Consider the following 17,933-nt stretch of genomic DNA (forward strand, 5'->3'; position numbering starts at 1 on the left):
GTTCCAATTTTATTCCCCGTTCTTCAGATTTGCTCACTTCTTGTTCATTGTACACTACCAGCACTCCAGAGCTTCTGCCCAACTCCCAGTTCTTCATGTCTCGGCCTTGAAGGTGTATGCTGACAGATTGCTTAAACATGGAGGGCTTGATAACTGAGCTTGATCCTGTTGTTCACAATCAAACGTTATCCTGCATCGGCCACAGGACAGAAATCAGAGTGGGGGGTTGGGGGAATCCCTGGACTTGCGGATAGCGAAGAGCATTGTCGGGCAATACAGCAGGATATAGATAGGCTGGAAAATTGGGCGGAGAGGTGGCAGATGGAGTTTAATCCGGATAAATGCGAAGTGATGTATTTTGGAAGAAATAATGTCGGGAGGAGTTATACAATAAATGGCAGAGTCACCAGGAGAATAGAAACACAGAGGGACCTGGGTGTGCAAGTCCACAAATCCTTGAAGGTGGCAACACAGGTGGAGAAGGTGGTGAAGAAGGCATATGGTGTGCTTGCCTTTATAGGACGGGGTACAGAGTATAAAATCTGGAGACCATCCGTGCTTTGAACGGGTGGGAACGCTGGAGCGGGCAGAGAATCCTAAAACAGCATCTACACCAGTGGAATTTCCCACTGAGAGATATTTCCCACACCCCCTCTACCCTGGCCAATGACGTAATTGGGTTCCTGCCATGAAAAGTCAGGAACCCCATGACTATAATTTAAACGTCATTAGTGGGCCTCCCCACTGTATTGTCCCCCTCACGTATGGAATTCTCTCCCCCTCCCAATCCCGCTACTACCCCCCCCCCCCCCCACCCCCCGACATGATGTCATGGCGTTGTCTACAACAGGTCTTGGACAAACGGGAACCTGGCGAAGTGATGCCGCCAGGATCGCCCAGCTAAGTACAGACCCTAGGAAGTAGAGGGTCATGCCTGGGCAGTGCCACCTGGCCAATCTATCAGGGGCCGAGGTTGTTGGTGGGATGGGTTCATTCAGTGCAAACCCCACCAGCTTGACATCGGGGGGCCTGTCATAGAATCATAGAAACCCTACAGTACAGAAGGAGGCCATTCGGCCCATCGAGTCTGCACCGACCACAATCCCACCCAGGCCCTACCCCCACATATTTACCCGCCAATCCCTCTAACCTATGCATCTCAGGACTCTAAGGGGCAATTTTTAACCTGGCCAATCAACCTAACCCACACATCTTTGGACTGTGGGAGGGAACCGGAGCACCCGGAGGAAACCCACGCAGACACGAGGAGAATGTGCAAACTCCACACAGACAGTGACCCGAGCCGGGAATCGAACCCGGGACCCTGGAGCTGTGAAGCAGCAGTGCTAACCACTGTGCTACTGTGCCGCTCATGTCGCCAGAATTTGTTCTGACCATCTGTCAGGAAGTATTGCAGGAAAAGCGGGCAGTGCAGCTCATGGTGCTTTCCCTGCCTGAGTTTGATTCAATCACAATCCGCACTCATTCACCTTCTGCACCTGGGTTTGATTCTGGCTTTGGGTGTCTGTGTGGAGTTCGCACCTTCTCCCCGTGTCCGTGTGCCTTCCCTCAGGGTGGTCTGGTTTCCTCTCACACTCCAAAGATGTGCAGGTCGATGGATTAGCTCTGGTAAATATGGATTGGGGAAGGAGGAGGTCCTGGGTAAGATGCTCTTTCGGAGAGTCGGTGTACAATGTCTTCTACAACTTCAACAAGACGTCCCAACTCCTGTATTCAATGTTCTGACCGATGAAACCAAGCATGTCGAATGCCTTCTTCACCACTCTGTCCACCTGTGACTCCACTTTCAAGGAGCTATGAACAAGTACCCCTAGATCTCTTTGTTCTGTAACTCTCCCCAACGCCCTACCATTAACTGAGTAAGTCCTGCCCTGGTTCGATCGACCAAAATGCATCACCTCGCATTTGTCTAAATTAAACTCCATCCGCCATTCGTCAGCCCACTGGCCCAATTGATCAAGTTGCAATTAGAGATAACCTTCCTCACTGTCCACTCTGCCACCAATCTTGGTGTCATCTGCAAACTTACTAACCATGCCTCCTACAGTTAGATGATCTGGAGCAGTTAATTCTTAATCCAGATTTAGATCAGCCTCACCAATAATTCCTCCTCTAACCAGCGCTTACAGACAGCGGACAACTTTGGAAGAACTCCAGAAAGCTTCCGAATTCCATCAAGTCTGGTTGGATCATTTATTTGCAAGTTACTAGAATTCAGTTATTTCCGCTTTGGGTAATGAATGTTCTTTGTATCATCCGAAAATAATTTCAACTGAAATGTTTTGATTTGATTTGATTTGATTTATTGTTGTCACATGTATTGGGATACAGTGAAAAGTATTGTTTCTTGCGCACCAAACAGACAAAGCATACCGTTCATAGAGAAGGAAAGGAGAGGGTGCAGAATGTTGTGTTACAGTCATAGCTAGGGTGTAGAGAAAGATCAACTTAATGCGAGGTAGGTCCATTCAAAAGTCTGACGGCAGCAGGGAAGAAGCTGTTCTTGAGTCGGTCGGTACGTGACCCCAGACTTTTGTCTTTTTCCCGAAGGAAGAAGGTGGAAGAGAGAATGTCCGGGGTGCGTGGGGTCCTTAATTATGCTGCCTGCTTTTCCCGAGGCAGCGGGAAGTGTGGACAGAGTCAATGGATGGGAGGCTGGTTTGCGTGATGGATTGGGCTACATTCACGACCTTTTGTAGTTCCTTGCGGTCTTGGCCAGAGCAGGAGCCCCAGACCAAGCTGTGATACATCCAGAAAGAATGCTTTCTATGGTGCATCTGTAAAAGTTGGTGAGAGTTGTAGCTGACATGCCAAATTTCCTTAGTCTCCTGAGAAAATAGAGGCGTTGGTGGGGCTTTCTTAACTATAGTGTCGGCGTGGGGGGGACCAGGACAGGTTGTTGGTGATCTGGACACCTAAAAACGTGAAGTTCTCGACCCTTTCTACTTTGTCCCCGTTGATGGAGACAGGAGCATGTTCTCCTTTACGCTTCCTGAAGTCGATGACAATCTCCTTCATTTTGTTGGCATTGAGGGAGAGATTATTGTTGCTGCACCAGTTCACCAGATTCTCTATCTCATCCCTGTACTCTGTCTCGTCATTGTTTGAGATCCGACCCACTACGGTGGTGTCGTCAGCAAACTGGAAACTCGAATTGGAGGGGAATTTGGCCGCACAGTCAGGGGGTGGATAAGGAGTATAGCAGGGGCTGAGAACACAGCCTTGTGGGGCACCGGTGTTGAGGATGATCATGGAGGAGATATTGTTGCCGATCCTTACTGATTGTGGTCTGTGAGTTCGGAAGTTCAGGATCCAGTCGCAGAGGGAAATGTACCCGAGTTAATGTGTTAATTGTTTAGTTAGAGTTCCTGGTTATTGAAATAAAACACCTTGTTAATTCTTCACTTAAAGCAAGTGTCAGGTCTTTATATTAATGAACCTCTAACCGTTAATTAAGAACAGTGAACAACTTCCCAAATAATGAAGCAGTTTACCACGTGAAGTAAAGGGGATTAACCTCTGTGTCGCAACTCAAAGTTCGAAGCTTGTCTCCTCCTTTAAACTCTTCCTCTTCAGTTTCCCATTGATACCAACTTGCCTCAGGAAAATATCTCTTCACACTGTAGCTTGGTTCCTCAGCATATCCAGGAGCAGGGGGAAATTACTCCTTCGAATTTCCAATCCTTTTAAAAAATCTAACCAGCGGACATCACTGCCGAATGTGTACAGATCATTGCGAAGTTTGGCTCTGGACGAGACGTGTCCGAACCTTCAAACATTCACCTTTCCGTTTGCAGGGAGGATATCGAAGCTTGAACGAAGATTGCGGAAACTCGATAAACCAGAGCAACGATAGCATGGAGAACGATGATTCAAATGTCCCTGATGACGTGAGTACAGAGGGAGCTTTACTCTGTATCTAACCCTGTGCTGTACCTGTCCTGGGAGTGTTTGATGGGGGACAGTGTAGAGGGAGCTTTACTCTGTATCTAACCCCGTGCTGTACCTGTCCTGGGAGTGTTTGATGGGGGACAGTGTAGAGGGAGCTTTACTCTGTATCTAACCCCGTGCTGTACCTGTCCTGGGAGTGTTTGATGGGGACAGTGCAGAGGGAGCTTTACTCTGTATCTAACCCTGTGCTGTACCTGTCCTGGGAGTGTTTGATGGGGGACAGTGTAGAGGGAGCTTTACTCTGTATCTAACCCCGTGCTGTACCTGTCCTGGGAGTGTTTGATGGGGACAGTGCAGAGGGAGCTTTACTCTGTATCTAACCCTGTGCTGTACCTGTCCTGGGAGTGTTTGATGGGGGACAGTGTAGAGGGAGCTTTACTCTGTATCTAACCCCGTGCTGTACCTGTCCTGGGAGTGTTTGATGGGGACAGTGAAGAGGGAGCTTTACTCTGTATCTAACCCCGTGCTGTACCTGTCCTGGGAGTGTTTGATGGGGACAGTGTAGAGGGAGCTTTACTCTGTATCTAACCCCGTGCTGTACCTGTCCTGGGAGTGTTTGATGGGGGACAGTGTAGAGGGAGCTTTACTCTGTATCTAACCCCGTGCTGTACCTGTCCTGGGAGTGTTTGATGGGGACAGTGTAGAGGGAGCTTTACTCTGTATCTAACCCCGTGCTGTACCTGTCCTGGGAGTGTTTGATGGGGGGACAGTGTAGAGGGAGCTTTACTCTGTATCTAACCCCATGCTGTACCTGTCCTGGGAGTGTTTGATGGGGAGAGTGTAGAGGGAGCTTTACTCTGTATCTAACCCCGTGCTGTACCTGTCCTGGGAGTGTTTGATGGGGGACAGTGTAGAGGGAGCTTTACTCTGTATCTAACCCCGTGCTGTACCTGTCCTGGGAGTGTTTGATGGGGACAGTGTAGAGGGAGCTTTACTCTGTATCTAACCCCGTGCTGTACCTGTCCTGGGAGTGTTTGATGGGGGACAGTGTCGAGGGAGCTTTACTCTGTATCTAACCCCGTGCTGTACCGTCCTGGGAGTGTTTGATGGGGACAGTGTAGAGGGAGCTTTACTCTGTATCTAACCCCGTGCTGTACCTGTCCTGGGTGTGTTTGATGGGGGACAGTGTAGAGGGAGCTTTACTCTGTATCTAACCCCGTGCTGTACCTGTCCTGGGAGTGTTTGATGGGGGACAGTGTAGAGGGAGCTTTACTCTGTATCTAACCCCGTGCTGTACCTGTCCTGGGAGTGTTTGATGGGGACAGTGTAGAGGGAGCTTTACTCTGTATCTAACCCCGTGCTGTACCTGTCCTGGGAGTGTTTGATGGGGGACAGTGTCGAGGGAGCTTTACTCTGTATCTAACCCCGTGCTGTACCGTCCTGGGAGTGTTTGATGGGGACAGTGTAGAGGGAGCTTTACTCTGTATCTAACCCCGTGCTGTACCTGTCCTGGGTGTGTTTGATGGGGGACAGTGTAGAGGGAGCTTTACTCTGTATCTAACCCCGTGCTGTACCTGTCCTGGGTGTGTTTGATGGGGGACAGTGTAGAGGGAGCTTTACTCTGTATCTAACCCCGTGCTGTACCTGTCCTGGGAGTGTTTGATGGGGACAGGGTAGAGGGAGCTTTACTCTGTATCTAATGCCTGGCGATGGCTGATTGGCTCATTCCCTCTCTTCAGTTTGACAGCGCGGATGTCTTCATGAAACAGGCCATTCACACCATCGAATACTGTCTCAGTTGTATCTCCAACACCGCATCCTACCTTCGTCTCTGGGCGTTGAGTCTGGCACATGCAGGTAAGTTGACCTTCTGGATCATTCCTCACGGTTGGAGATTGGGGGCGGTTTGGGGCGGGGAGACCCTGAGGTGGTGCCCAGCGAGTACGCAGATGGCAGGTGAAGATTTGTTGGGGTCCAGCTCCCCTCACTGATGTGGCAGGGGGTGGGGGGGAATCTGTGACCTTTCACCCCTGGTGCAGGCCAGGTTGGCCCAATGCCAGCGGGCTGGAGAATCGCAAATACAACAAACAGGAGTGCGGATAAACTCAGGTGGACAATTCAAGAGGTGCGGATGGTTCTAGAAAACCCAATTCAGCACGAAATTAATATTCACCAGGGCCTGTGCTGGTTCATCGTGGATTGAAGAGTTTTGAGGAGCGAACAGAGATTGGATTTGATTGATTGTTGTCACGTGTTGGGATGCAGTGAAAAATATTGTTTCTCGCGCGCGATACAAAGCATACCGTTCATAGAGTACACAGGGGAGAAGGAAAAGGATTTGATTTATTATTGTCACGTGTATTGGGATACAGTGAAAGGTATTGAGGGGAGGGCGATTCTCCCATTGTGACCCACAACCTTTCTGGCGGGTCAGGTTGGGAGAGGTGTGTTGCCGGCCTTGTCCCGGGATTTGGGCATTCGCCGGGAACGCATGTGTTGCTCCCAGAGCTGGAGAACGGTCGCCGGCCAGACCACGCTGGAAACCGGCAGGAAGGGAGGGAAGGAACTTTAATCTGTTTTAAATGTCATTTAAATCCGTTTTAAATCTAATTATCGGGAACTTACTGGTCCCGATTGAATCTCCCACCCAACCAGGAGTACTCCATTCTGGCGGACTTCAGACTAGCCCCCCAAGTTCGGGGAACTAGCGGGAGACCCCGACGGAATGAAGGGCGGGCATTTGGGGCCACCCAGTGTGTCGGGCGGCAGGGGTGGGGGGGGTGCCCCCTGCGCACCCTGGCAATGCCAGCCTGTGACCCCTAGCACTGGCCAAGGGGCAAAGTGCCCATGCCTAGGGGGCACCTTGGCACTGCCCATAGGGCATCGGGCAGTGTCAACGGGGCAGGACCTATTGTGGGCGGGGCTTAGGGGGTGATCGGTGGTGGTGTTGGGGGGGGGTCCCGCTGCCACTCTGCATGACGATCGGTCTGGGTTGGAGGGAGGGCAGTGATTGGAGCGGGTTGGGGGGAGTGGCTGGTCTGCCGGGGGGGGGGCATGCCTCCGGGGGGATCTGACCCCAGGGGAGGGGGGGTTCAGTCGGGGGTTCAGCGGGAGTCGGGGGGGCGTGGAGGGATCGCCACTGCTGGGTGCGGGGGCCGTGGGGGGGGCGCTGGAGGGGCAGCACTGTGGGGGTCCCGGGCTGGCCAGCCATCGAGTTCCAGAACTGTCAAACTCCGGCGTAATAGGCCCCAGCCCCCCTGGGTTTTTGATGAGATTCCCGACTGGGACCTCTGCATTGCACAGAGTGCAGAGATTCAGGATTTAGACCAGTTTTCCCACCAATTCAGCACTTTTGGGACAATCACCCCCATTGTTTCTTGCGCGCTATACTGACAAAGAACATAGAACATAGAACATAGAACATTACAGCGCAGAACAGGCCCTTCGGCCCACGATGTTGCACCGACCAGTTAAAAAAAAAACTGTGACCCTCCAACCTAAACCAATTTCTTTTCGTCCATGAACCTATCTACGGATCTCTTAAACGCCCCCAAACTAGGCGCATTTACTACTGATGCTGGCAGGGCATTCCAATCCCTCACCACCCTCTGGGTAAAGAACCTACCCCTGACATCGGTTCTATAACTACCCCCCCTCAATTTAAAGCCATGCCCCCTCGTGCTGGATTTCTCCATCAGAGGAAAAAGGCTATCACTATCCACCCTATCTAAACCTCTAATCATCTTATATGTTTCAATAAGATCCCCTCTTAGCCGCCGCCTTTCCAGCGAAAACAATCCCAAATCCCTCAGCCTCTCCTCATAGGATCTCCCCTCCATACCAGGCAACATCCTGGTAAACCTCCTCTGCACCCTCTCCAAAGCCTCCACATCCTTCCTGTAATGTGGGGACCAGAACTGCACACAGTACTCCAAGTGCGGCCGCACCAGAGTTGTGTACAGTTGCAACATAACGCTACGACTCCTAAATTCAATCCCCCTACCAATAAACGCCAAGACACCATATGCCTTCTTAACAACCTTATCTACTTGATTCCCAACTTTCAGGGATCTATGCACACATACACCTAGATCCCTCTGCTCCTCCACACTATTCAAAGTCCTCCCGTTAGCCCTATACTCAACACATCTGTTATTCCTACCAAAGTGAATTACCTCACACTTCTCCGCATTAAACTCCATCCGCCACCTCTCGGCCCAACTTTGCAACCTGTCTAAGTCTTCCTGCAAACTACGACACCCTTCCTCACTGTCTACCACACCACCGACTTTGGTGTCATCAGCAAATTTGCTAATCCACCCAACTATACCCTCATCCAGATCATTAATAAATATTACAAACAGCAGTGGCCCCAAAACAGATCCCTGAGGTACACCACTTGTAACCGCACTCCATGATGAATATACCATTCATAGAGTAGCACAGTGGTTAGCACTGCTGCCTCACAGTTCCAGGGACCCATGTTCGATTCCTGGCTCAGGTCATTGTCTGTGTGGGGTCTGCACATTCTCCCCGTGTCTGCGTGGGTTTCCTCCGGGTTCTCCGGTTTCCTCCCACAGTCCAAAGATGTGCAGGTTAGGTGGATTGGCCGAGCTAAATTGTCCCTTAATGTCCAAAGATGTGCAGGTTAGGGGGATTGGCCATGCCAAATTGCCCCTTAGTGTCCAAAGATGTGCAGGTCAGGGGGATTGGCCATGCTAAATTGTCCCTTAGTGTCCAAAGATGTGCAGGTTAGGTGGATTGGCCATGCTAAATTGCCCCTTAGTGTTCAAAGATGTGCAGGTTAGGTGGATTGGCCATGCCAAATTGCCCCTTAGTGTCCAAAGATGTGCAGGTCAGGGGGATTGGCCATGCTAAATTGTCCCTTAGTGTCCAAAGATGTACAGGTTTGGTGGATTGGCCATGCTAACTTGCCCCTTAGTGTCCAACGATGTGCGGGTTAGGTGGATTGGCCATGCTAAATTGTCCCTTAGTGTCCAAAGTTGTGCAGGTTAGGTGGATTGGCCGTGCTAAATTGCCCCTTAGTGTTCCGCGATGTGTAGGTTAGAGGGATTAGATAGGGCCTGGGTGGGATTGTTGTCAGTGTAGACTCGATGGGCCGAATGGCCTCCTTCTGCACTGTCGGGATTGTATGACACTGGGAGAAGGAAAGGAGAGGGTGCAGAATGTAGTGTTACAGTCACAGCTCGGGTCTAGAGAAAGATCAGCTTAATATTTGGGTAGCACAGTGGGTTAGCACTGCTGCCTCACAGCGCCAGGGACCCGGGTTCGATTCCCGGGGGCACGGTGACACAGTGGGTTAGCACTGCTGCCTCACAGCGCCAGGGACCCGGGTTCGATTCCTGGCTGGGGTCACTGTCTGTGTGGAGTCTGCACGTTCTCCCCGTGTCTGCGTGGGTTTCCTCCGGGTGCTCCGGTTTCCTCCCACAGTGCAAAGATGTGCAGGTTAGGGGGATTGGCCATGCTAAATTGCCCCTAGTGTCAGGGGATTAGCAGGGTAAATGTGTGGGGTTGCGGGATAGGGTGGGATCGACTCAATGGGCTGAATGGCCTCCTTCTGTACTGTAGGGTTTCTATGATTCTATGATGTGGGAGGTCCATTCAAAAGTGCGGCAACAATAATCTCTCCCTCAATGTCAACAAAACGAAGGAGATTGTCATCGACTTCAGGAAGCGTAAAGGAGAACATGCTCCTGTCGACATCGTAAGAAGTCTCACAACACCAGGTTAAAGTCCAACAGGTTTATTTGGTAGCAAATACCATTCGCTTTCGGAGCGCTGCTCCTTCGTCAGATGGAGTGGAAATCTGCTCTCAAACAGGGCACAGAGACACAAAATCAAGTTACAGAATACTGATTAGAATGCGAATCTCTACAGCCAGCCAGGTCTTGTTAGAAGGACTCCAGCGCTCCGAAAGCTTATGGTATTTGCTACCAAATAAACCTGTTGGACTTTAACCTGGTGTTGTGAGACTTCTTACTGTGTTCACCCCAGTCCAACGCCGGCATCTCCACATCATGCCTACCTGTCTACATCAACAGGGATGAAGTGAAGATGGTCGAGAACTTCAAGTTTCTAGGTGTCCAGATCACCAACAACCTGTCCTGGTCCCCCCCATGCCGACACTATAGTTAAGAAAGCCCCACCAACGCCTCTACTTTCTCAGAAGACTGAGGAAATTTGGCATGTCAGCTACGACTCTCACCAACTTTTACAGATGCACCATAGAAAGCATTCTTCCTGGTTGTATCACAGCTTGGTCTGGGCTCCTGCTCTGCCCAAGACCGCAAGGAACTACAAAGGGTTGTAAATGTAGCCCAATCCATCACGCAAACCAGCCTCCCATCCATTGACTCTGTCTACACTTCCCGCTGCCTCGGGAAAAGCAGCCAGCATCATCAAGGATCCCACGCACCCCGGACATTCTCTCTTCCACCTTCTTCCGTCGGGAAAAAGATACAAAAGTCTGAGATCACGTACCGATCGACTCAAGAACAGCTTCTTCCCTGCTGCTGTCAGACTTTTGAATGGACCCACCTCGCATTAAGTTGATCTTTCTCTACACCCTAGCTGTGACTGTAACACTACATTCTGCACCCTCTCCTTTCCTTCTCCCCTCTGTACTCTATGAACGGTATGCTTTGTCTGTATAGCGTGCAAGAAACAATACTTTTCACTGTATCCCAATACACACGGCAATAATAAATCAAATCAAAAAGAAGGAAAGGAGAGGGTGCAGAATGCAGTGTTACAGTCACAGCTCGGGTGTAGAGAAAGATCAACTTAATGCGAGGTGGGTCCATTCAAAAGTCTGACAGCAGCAGGGAAGAAGCTGTTCTTGAGTCGGTCGGTGCGTGACCTCAGACTTTTGTATCTTTTTCCCGACGGAAGAAGGTGGAAGAGAGAATGTCCGGGTGTGTGGGGTCCTTGATTATGCTGCTGCTTTTCCCCGAGGCAGCGGGAAGTGTAGACAGAGTCAATGGATGGGAGGCTGGTTTGCGTGATGGATTGGGCTACATTCACAACCCTTTGTAGTTCCTTGCGGTCTTGGGCAGAGCAGGAGCCCAGACCGAGCTGTGATACATCCAGAAAGAATGCTTTCTATGGAGCATCTGTAAAAGTTGGTGAGAGTCGTAGCGGACATGCCAAATTTCCTTAGTCTTCTGAGAAAGTAGAGACATTGGTGGGGCTTTCTTAACTATAGTGTCAGCATGGGGGGGCCCAGGACAGGTTGTGGGAGTCGATGTGGGTAACGATGTTGATGTGATATACTTAGACTTTCAGAATGCATTTGATACAGTTCCACACAACAGATCTGTGAGGAAGGTTATAGTTCACGGAAATGGGACGGGAGAAACCGGGAGACAAAATGGGCTGAAGGACAGGAAGGGGAGAGAAATGGTGAATGGATGTGTTTTGGGCTGGAGGAAGGGGTGTGGTGGAGATCCCCAGGGGTCAGTATGGGGACCCTCGCTTTCATAATCATTGAGATCGCAGGAAAGACCCTTCAGCCCATCAAAAACAACCACCCAAGCATTCTAATCTTGGGTGGCACAGTGGTTAGCACTGTGGCCTCACAACGCCGGGACCCCGGGTTCGATTCCAAGCTTGGGCCACTGTCTGTGCGGAGTCTGCACGTTCTCCCCATGTCTGCGTGGGTTTCCTCTGGGTGCTCCGGTTCCCTCCCACAGTCCGGAAGACGTGCTGCTTAGGGTGCATTGGTCATACTAAATTCTCTCAGTGGAGCCAGAGAGTGGTGAATCTGTGGAACTCTTTGCCACAGAGGAGGTCGGGTCATTGAGTGTCTTTAAGACAGAGATAGATAGGTTCTTGATTAATAAGGGGATCAGGGGTTATGGGGAAAAGGCAGGAGAATGGGGATGAGAAAAATATCAGCCATGATTGAATGGCGGAGCAGACTCGATGGGCCGAGTGGCCTCATTCCTATGTCTTATGGTCTTACCCGAACAGGCGCCGGAGTGTGGCGACTAAGGGATTTTCACAGTAACTTCATTGCAGTGTTAATAGAAACTAGAAGCAGGAGGAGGCCATTCAGCCCTTCCAGCTGCTCCACCATTCATTTTGACCATGGCTGATCATCCAATTCAATATCCTGACCCCCCCTTCCCCCCATATCCCTCGATCCCTTTCGCCCCAAGAGCGAAATCTAATTTCTTCCTGAAATCACACAACGTTTTGGCCTCAACTACTTTCTGTGGGAGTGAATTCCACGCATTCACCACCCTCTGGGTGAAGAAATTTCTCCCCACCTCAGTCCTAAAAGGTTTCCCCCTTATCCTCAAACTCTGACCCCTAGTTCTGGACTCCCCCCACCATCGGGAACATTCTTTCTGAATCTACCCTGTCTAACCCTGTTAGAATTTTATAAGTTTCTATCAGATCCCCTCTCACTCTTCTAAACTCCAGTGAATATAATCCGAACCCACTTAGTCTGTCCTCATATGACAGACCTGCCATCCCAGGAATCAGCCTGGTAAACCTTCGCTGTGCTCCCTATCTAGCAAGGACATCCTTCCTCAGATAAGGAGACCAAAACTGCCCACAATACTCCAGGTGTGGCCTCACCAACGCCCTGTCCAATTGCAGCAAAACATCCCTATCCCTATACTCAAATCCTCTCGCTAATGTAAGCTTACTTGTGACACTAGTCAATAAACTATTGCGGCCCTTCAGTCCATCAAAAGCAACCACCCAACTATTCAATCCCCTCCAAACCTTCTGCACGCCCCCTTAGCTGAAATCTATGCCCTCTGATCATTGATGTGTGTGGGTGAAGCCACAGCTGGAGCAGGGTGCGCAGGTCTGGTCACCTCACTATGGGAAGGATGGGGCTGCAGAGGAGATTCACCAGGACGCTGCCTGGGACGGAGTGTTTGAGCTGGAAGGGGAGACGGGATAGGCTGGGGGGTGTTTCCTCCAGAGCAGGGAAGGCTGAGGGGGGACATGATTGAGGTGGAATCCCTACAGTGCAGAAGGAGGCCATTTGGCCCATCGAGTCTGCACCAACTCTCCCATCCAGGCCCGATCTCCGTAACCCCACACATTTATCCTAGCTGATCCCCTCGACACTAAGGGGCAATTTAGCACGGCCAATCCCCCTAACCCGCACATCTTTGGACACTAAGGGGCAGTTTAGCATGGCCAATCCCCCTAACCTACACATCTTTGGACACTAAGGGGCAATTTAGCACGGCCAATCCCCCTAACCTACACATCTTTGGACACTAAGGGGCAATTTAGCACGGCCAATCCCCCTAACCTACACATCTTTGGACACTAAGGGGCAATTTAGCATGACCAATCCACCTAACCTACACATCTTTGGACACTAAGGGGCAATTGAGCATGGCCAATCCACCTAACCTGCACATCTTTGGACACTAAGGGGCAATTTAGCATGGCCAATCCACCGAACCTACACATCTTTGGACACTAAGGGGCAATTTAGCATGGCCAATCCACCTAACCTACACATCTTTGGACACGAAGGGACAATTTAGCATGGGAAATCTTGCTAACCTGCACATCTTTGGACACTAAGGGGCAATTTAGCATGGCCAATCCACCTAACCTACACATCTTTGGACACGAAGGGACAATTTAGCATGGGAAATCTTGCTAACCTGCACATCTTTGGACACTAAGGGGACAATTTAGCATGGCCAATCCACCGAACCTGCACATCTTTGGACACTAAGGGGCAATTTAGCATGGCCAATCCACCTAACCGACACATCTTTGGACACAAAGGGACAATTTAGCATGGGAAATCTTGCTAACCTGCACATCTTTGGACACTAAGGGGCAATTTAGCATGGCCAATCCCCCTAACCTGCACATCTTTGGACACTAAGGGGCAATTTAGCATGGCCAATCCACCGAACCTGCACATCTTTGGACACTAAGGGGCAATTTAGCATGGCCAATCCACCTAACCTACACATCTTTGGACACGAAGGGACAATTTAGCATGGGAAATCTTGCTAACCTGCACATCTTTGGACACTAAGGGGCAATTTAGCATGGCCAATCCCCCTAACCTGCACATCTTTGGACACTAAGGGGCAATTTAGCACGGCCGATCCCCCTAACCTGCACATCTTTGGACACTAAGGGGCAATTGAGCATGGCCAATCCACCTAACCTGCACATCTTTGGACACTAAGGGGCAATTTAGCATGGCCAATCCACCTAACCTGCACATCTTTAGACTGTGGGAGGAAACCGGAGCACCCGGAGGAAACCCACGCAGACACGGGGAGAACATGCAGACTCTGCACAGACAGTGACCCGAGCCCGGAATTGAACCCGGGTCCCTGGCGCTGTGAGGGAGCAGCGCTAACCACTGTGTCACCTGGTATATAAGATTATGAGGGGTTTGGACAGGGTGAGTGGGTAGCAGCTGTTCCCCTTGGTTGAGGGGTCACTCACAAGGAGGCAGAGTTTTAGAGTGAGGGGCAGGAGGTTCAGAGGGGATCTGAGAACGGAAATTCACTCAGAGGGCAGAGGGAATCTGGAATGCACTGCCTGGGAAGGTAGTGGAGGCTGGAAACCTTACAGAACTGTGCACGGTGCTCCGAGTGTGGGTCTAACCGAGGGATACGGAGAACGGAACTGTGCACAGTGCTCCCAGTGTGGGTCTAACCGAGGGATACGGAGACTGGAACTGTGCACGGTGCTCCGAGTGTCGGTCTAACCGAGGGATACGGAGACTGGAACTGTGCATGGTGCTCCCAGTGTGGGTCTAACCGAGGGATACGGAGACTGGAACTGTGCCCAGTGCCCCCAGTGTGGGTCTAACTGAGGTTCGAGAAAACCCGGAGTTAAGATGTGGATTTAGGCTGTGTACGTCTCTGGGGAAATGGAGTTTGGTTTGCAGTTTTACCCGGGGTAAGGCTGCTGTGACATTAACTGGGTGAATGGGACTGACACGTCCTTCAGCATGTGACCTGTTTTTTTCTGGAACTTTCTCTAGAGCTTTCGGAAGTACTGTGGACCATGGTTCTCCGCAAGGGGTTAAAAGACACGGAGTATTACTGGTCGCTCGCCCTGTTCATCACCTTCGCATTCTTCGCTGTGCTCACAGTAGCAATTCTGCTCATCATGGAAGGACTTTCAGCCTTCCTCCACGCTCTCCGATTGCACTGGTATGTCTCTGGGATTGGGAGCGAGCCAGGAGGCAGTGGGAACAGACCACTACCCTGTATCTAACCCCGTGCTGTACCTGTCCTGGGAGTGTTTGATGGGGGACAGTGTAGAGGGAGCTTTACTCTGTATCTAACCCCGTGCTGTACCTGTCCTGGGAGTGTTTGATGGGGGACAGTGTAGAGGGAGCTTTACTCTGTATCTAACCCGGTGTATTTTTTATCCATTAGGGTGGAGTTTCAGAATAAGTTCTACGTTGGTACGGGGTACAGGTTTATGCCGTTCTCCTTCTCCCTCTTGTGTGTGGCTGACGTGTCGCCGTGAGGGAGTCTGCGTGAGTGAATCCGGCCTCTGGCCTCCCTGCAGCCCAGTGACAAGGGGACGATGGATGTGGAGAATGCTGCGTCTCTCTGCTCTCCTCCCCGCTGCACACTCTCACACCTGCCTCCTCAACTGTTTGACATGCGGTTGTCATTTGCGATTTGTATCACAATAAAATTTACTCCCTCTTTCCAGAATTTTCTGTTTCGTCTCTCATTCACAATATCTTCCTCCTTATCGACTAACCTCCTCCAGCCCCTACACCCCTCCCTATCTCTGGAACCTCCTCCAGCCCCTACACCCCCTCCCTATCTCTGTAACCTCCTCCAGCCCCTACACCCCTCCCTATCTCTGTAACCTCCTCCAGCCCCGACACCCCTCCCTATCTCTGTAACCTCCTCCAGCCCCTACACCCCTCCCTATCTCTGGAACCTCCTCCAGCCCCTACACCCCCTCCCTATCTCTGTAACCTCCTCCAGCCCCTACACCCCTCCCTATCTCTGTAACCTCCTCCAGCCCCGACACCCCTCCCTATCTCTGTAACCTCCTCCAGCCCCTACACCCCTCCCTATCTCTGTAACCTCCTCCAGTCCCTACACCCCTCCCTATCTCTGTAACCTCCTCCAGCCCCGACACCCCTCCCTATCTCTGTAACCTCCTCCAGCCCCTACACCCCTCCCTATCTCTGTAACCTCCTCCAGCCCCTGCACCCCTTCCTATCTCTGTAACCTTCTCCAGCCCCTACACCCCTCCCTCTCTCTGTAACCTCATCCAGCCCCTACGACCCTCCCTATCTCTGTAAACCCCTCCAGCCCCTACACCCCTCCCTCTCTCTGTAACCTCATCCAGCCCCTACGACCCTCCCTATCTCTGTAAACCCCTCCAGCCCCTACACCCCTCCCTATCTCTGTAACCTCCTCCAGCCTCTACACCCCTATCTCTGTAACCTCCTCCAGCCCCAACACCCCTCCCTATCTCTGTAACCTCCTCCAGCCCCAACACCCCTCCCTATCACTGTAACCTCCTCCAGCCCCTACACCCTCGTTCCATCTCTGTAACCTCCTCCAGCCCCGACACCCCTCCCTATCTCTGTAACCTCCTCCAGCCCCTACACCCCTCCCTATCTCTGTAACCCCCTCCAGCCCCGACACCCCTCCTATCTCAGTAACCTCCACCAGCCCCTACACCCCTCCCTATCTCTGTAACCTCCTCCAGCCCCTACACCCTTCCCTCTCCATTCTGCCCCATACAGCAGATGAATGGGACCTCCTCCTGTTCCTGTGTAACAGGCTGGAGAAGGGGCTGAATGGGGCCTCCTCCTGTTCCTGTGGAACAGGCTGGAGAAGGGGCTGAATGGGGCCTCCTCCTGTTCCTGTGTAACAGGCTGGAGAAGGGGCTGAATGGCCTCCTCCTGTTCCTGTGTAACAGGCTGGAGAAGGGGCTGAATGGCCTCCTCCTGTTCCTGTGTAACAGGCTGGAGAAGGGGCTGAATGGCCTCCTCCTGTTCCTGTGTAACAGGCTGGAGAAGGGGCTGAATGGGGCCTCCTCCTGTTCCTGTGTAACAGGCTGGAGAAGGGGCTGAATGGGGCCTCCTCCTGTTCCTGTGTAACAGCCTGGAGAATGGGCTGAATGGGGCCTCCTCCTGTTCCTGTGTAACAGGCTGGAGAAGGGGCTGAATGGCCTCCTCCTGTTCCTGTGTAACAGGCTGGAGAAGGGGCTGAATGGCCTCCTCCTGTTCCTGTGTAACAGGCTGGAGAAGGGGCTGAATGGGACCTCCTCCTGTTCCTGTGTAACAGGCTGGAGAAGGGGCTGAATGGGGCCTCCTCCTGTTCCTGTGTAACAGGCTGGAAAAGGGGCTGAATGGGGCCTGATCCTGTTCCCTGTGGGTTTGTGAATGGTTCCCGGGTGGTTCTGGGACAGTGATGGTCCTGTCTCTGGTTCCCGGGTGGTTCTGGGACAGTGATGATCCTGTCTCTGGTTCCCGGGTGGTTCTGGGACAGTGATGGTCCTGTCTCTGGTTCCCGGGTGGTTCTGGGACAGTGATGGTCCTGTCTCTGGTTCCCAGACGGTTCTGGGACAGTGATGATCCTGTCTCTGGTTCCCGGGTGGTTCTGGGACAGTGATGATCCTGTCTCTGGTTCCCGGGTGGTTCTGGGACAGTGATGGTCCTGTCTCTGGTTCCCGGGTGGTTCTGGGACAGTGATGGTCCTGTCTCTGGTTCCCGGGTGGTTCTGGGACAGTGATGGTCCTGTCTCTGGTTCCCGGGTGGTTCTGGGGCAGTGATGGTCCTGTCTCTGGTTCCCGGGTGGTTCTGGGACAGTGATGGTCCTGTCTCTGGTTCCCGGGTGGTTCTGGGACAGTGATGATCCTGTCTCTGGTTCCCGGGTGGTTCTGGGACAGTGATGGTCCTGTCTCTGGTTCCCGGGTGGTTCTGGGGCAGTGATGGTCCTGTCTCTGGTTCCCGGGTGGTTCTGGGACAGTGATGGTCCTGTCTCTGGTTCCCGGGTGGTTCT

General features: G+C 51.8%; 1 protein-coding gene across 1 annotated transcript in view; it reads left to right on the top strand.

The window, feature by feature from the left end:
• Positions 1 to 15,617, top strand: part of LOC144489489 (V-type proton ATPase 116 kDa subunit a 2-like) — a 34,380-nt gene extending 18,763 nt beyond the window's left edge. Inside the window, exons 6-9 of the mRNA XM_078207350.1 lie at positions 3,819 to 3,911; positions 5,652 to 5,769; positions 14,930 to 15,101; positions 15,330 to 15,617. Of these exons, the coding sequence (XP_078063476.1) occupies positions 3,819 to 3,911; positions 5,652 to 5,769; positions 14,930 to 15,101; positions 15,330 to 15,423 (477 nt within the window). The 3' untranslated portion in view covers positions 15,424 to 15,617. The remainder of the gene's footprint in view (positions 1 to 3,818; positions 3,912 to 5,651; positions 5,770 to 14,929; positions 15,102 to 15,329) is intronic.
• Positions 15,618 to 17,933: the final 2,316 nt, after the last annotated feature.

Source organism: Mustelus asterias, unplaced genomic scaffold, assembly GCF_964213995.1.
Source record: "Mustelus asterias unplaced genomic scaffold, sMusAst1.hap1.1 HAP1_SCAFFOLD_2234, whole genome shotgun sequence".
Lineage (NCBI taxonomy): Eukaryota > Metazoa > Chordata > Chondrichthyes > Carcharhiniformes > Triakidae > Mustelus > Mustelus asterias.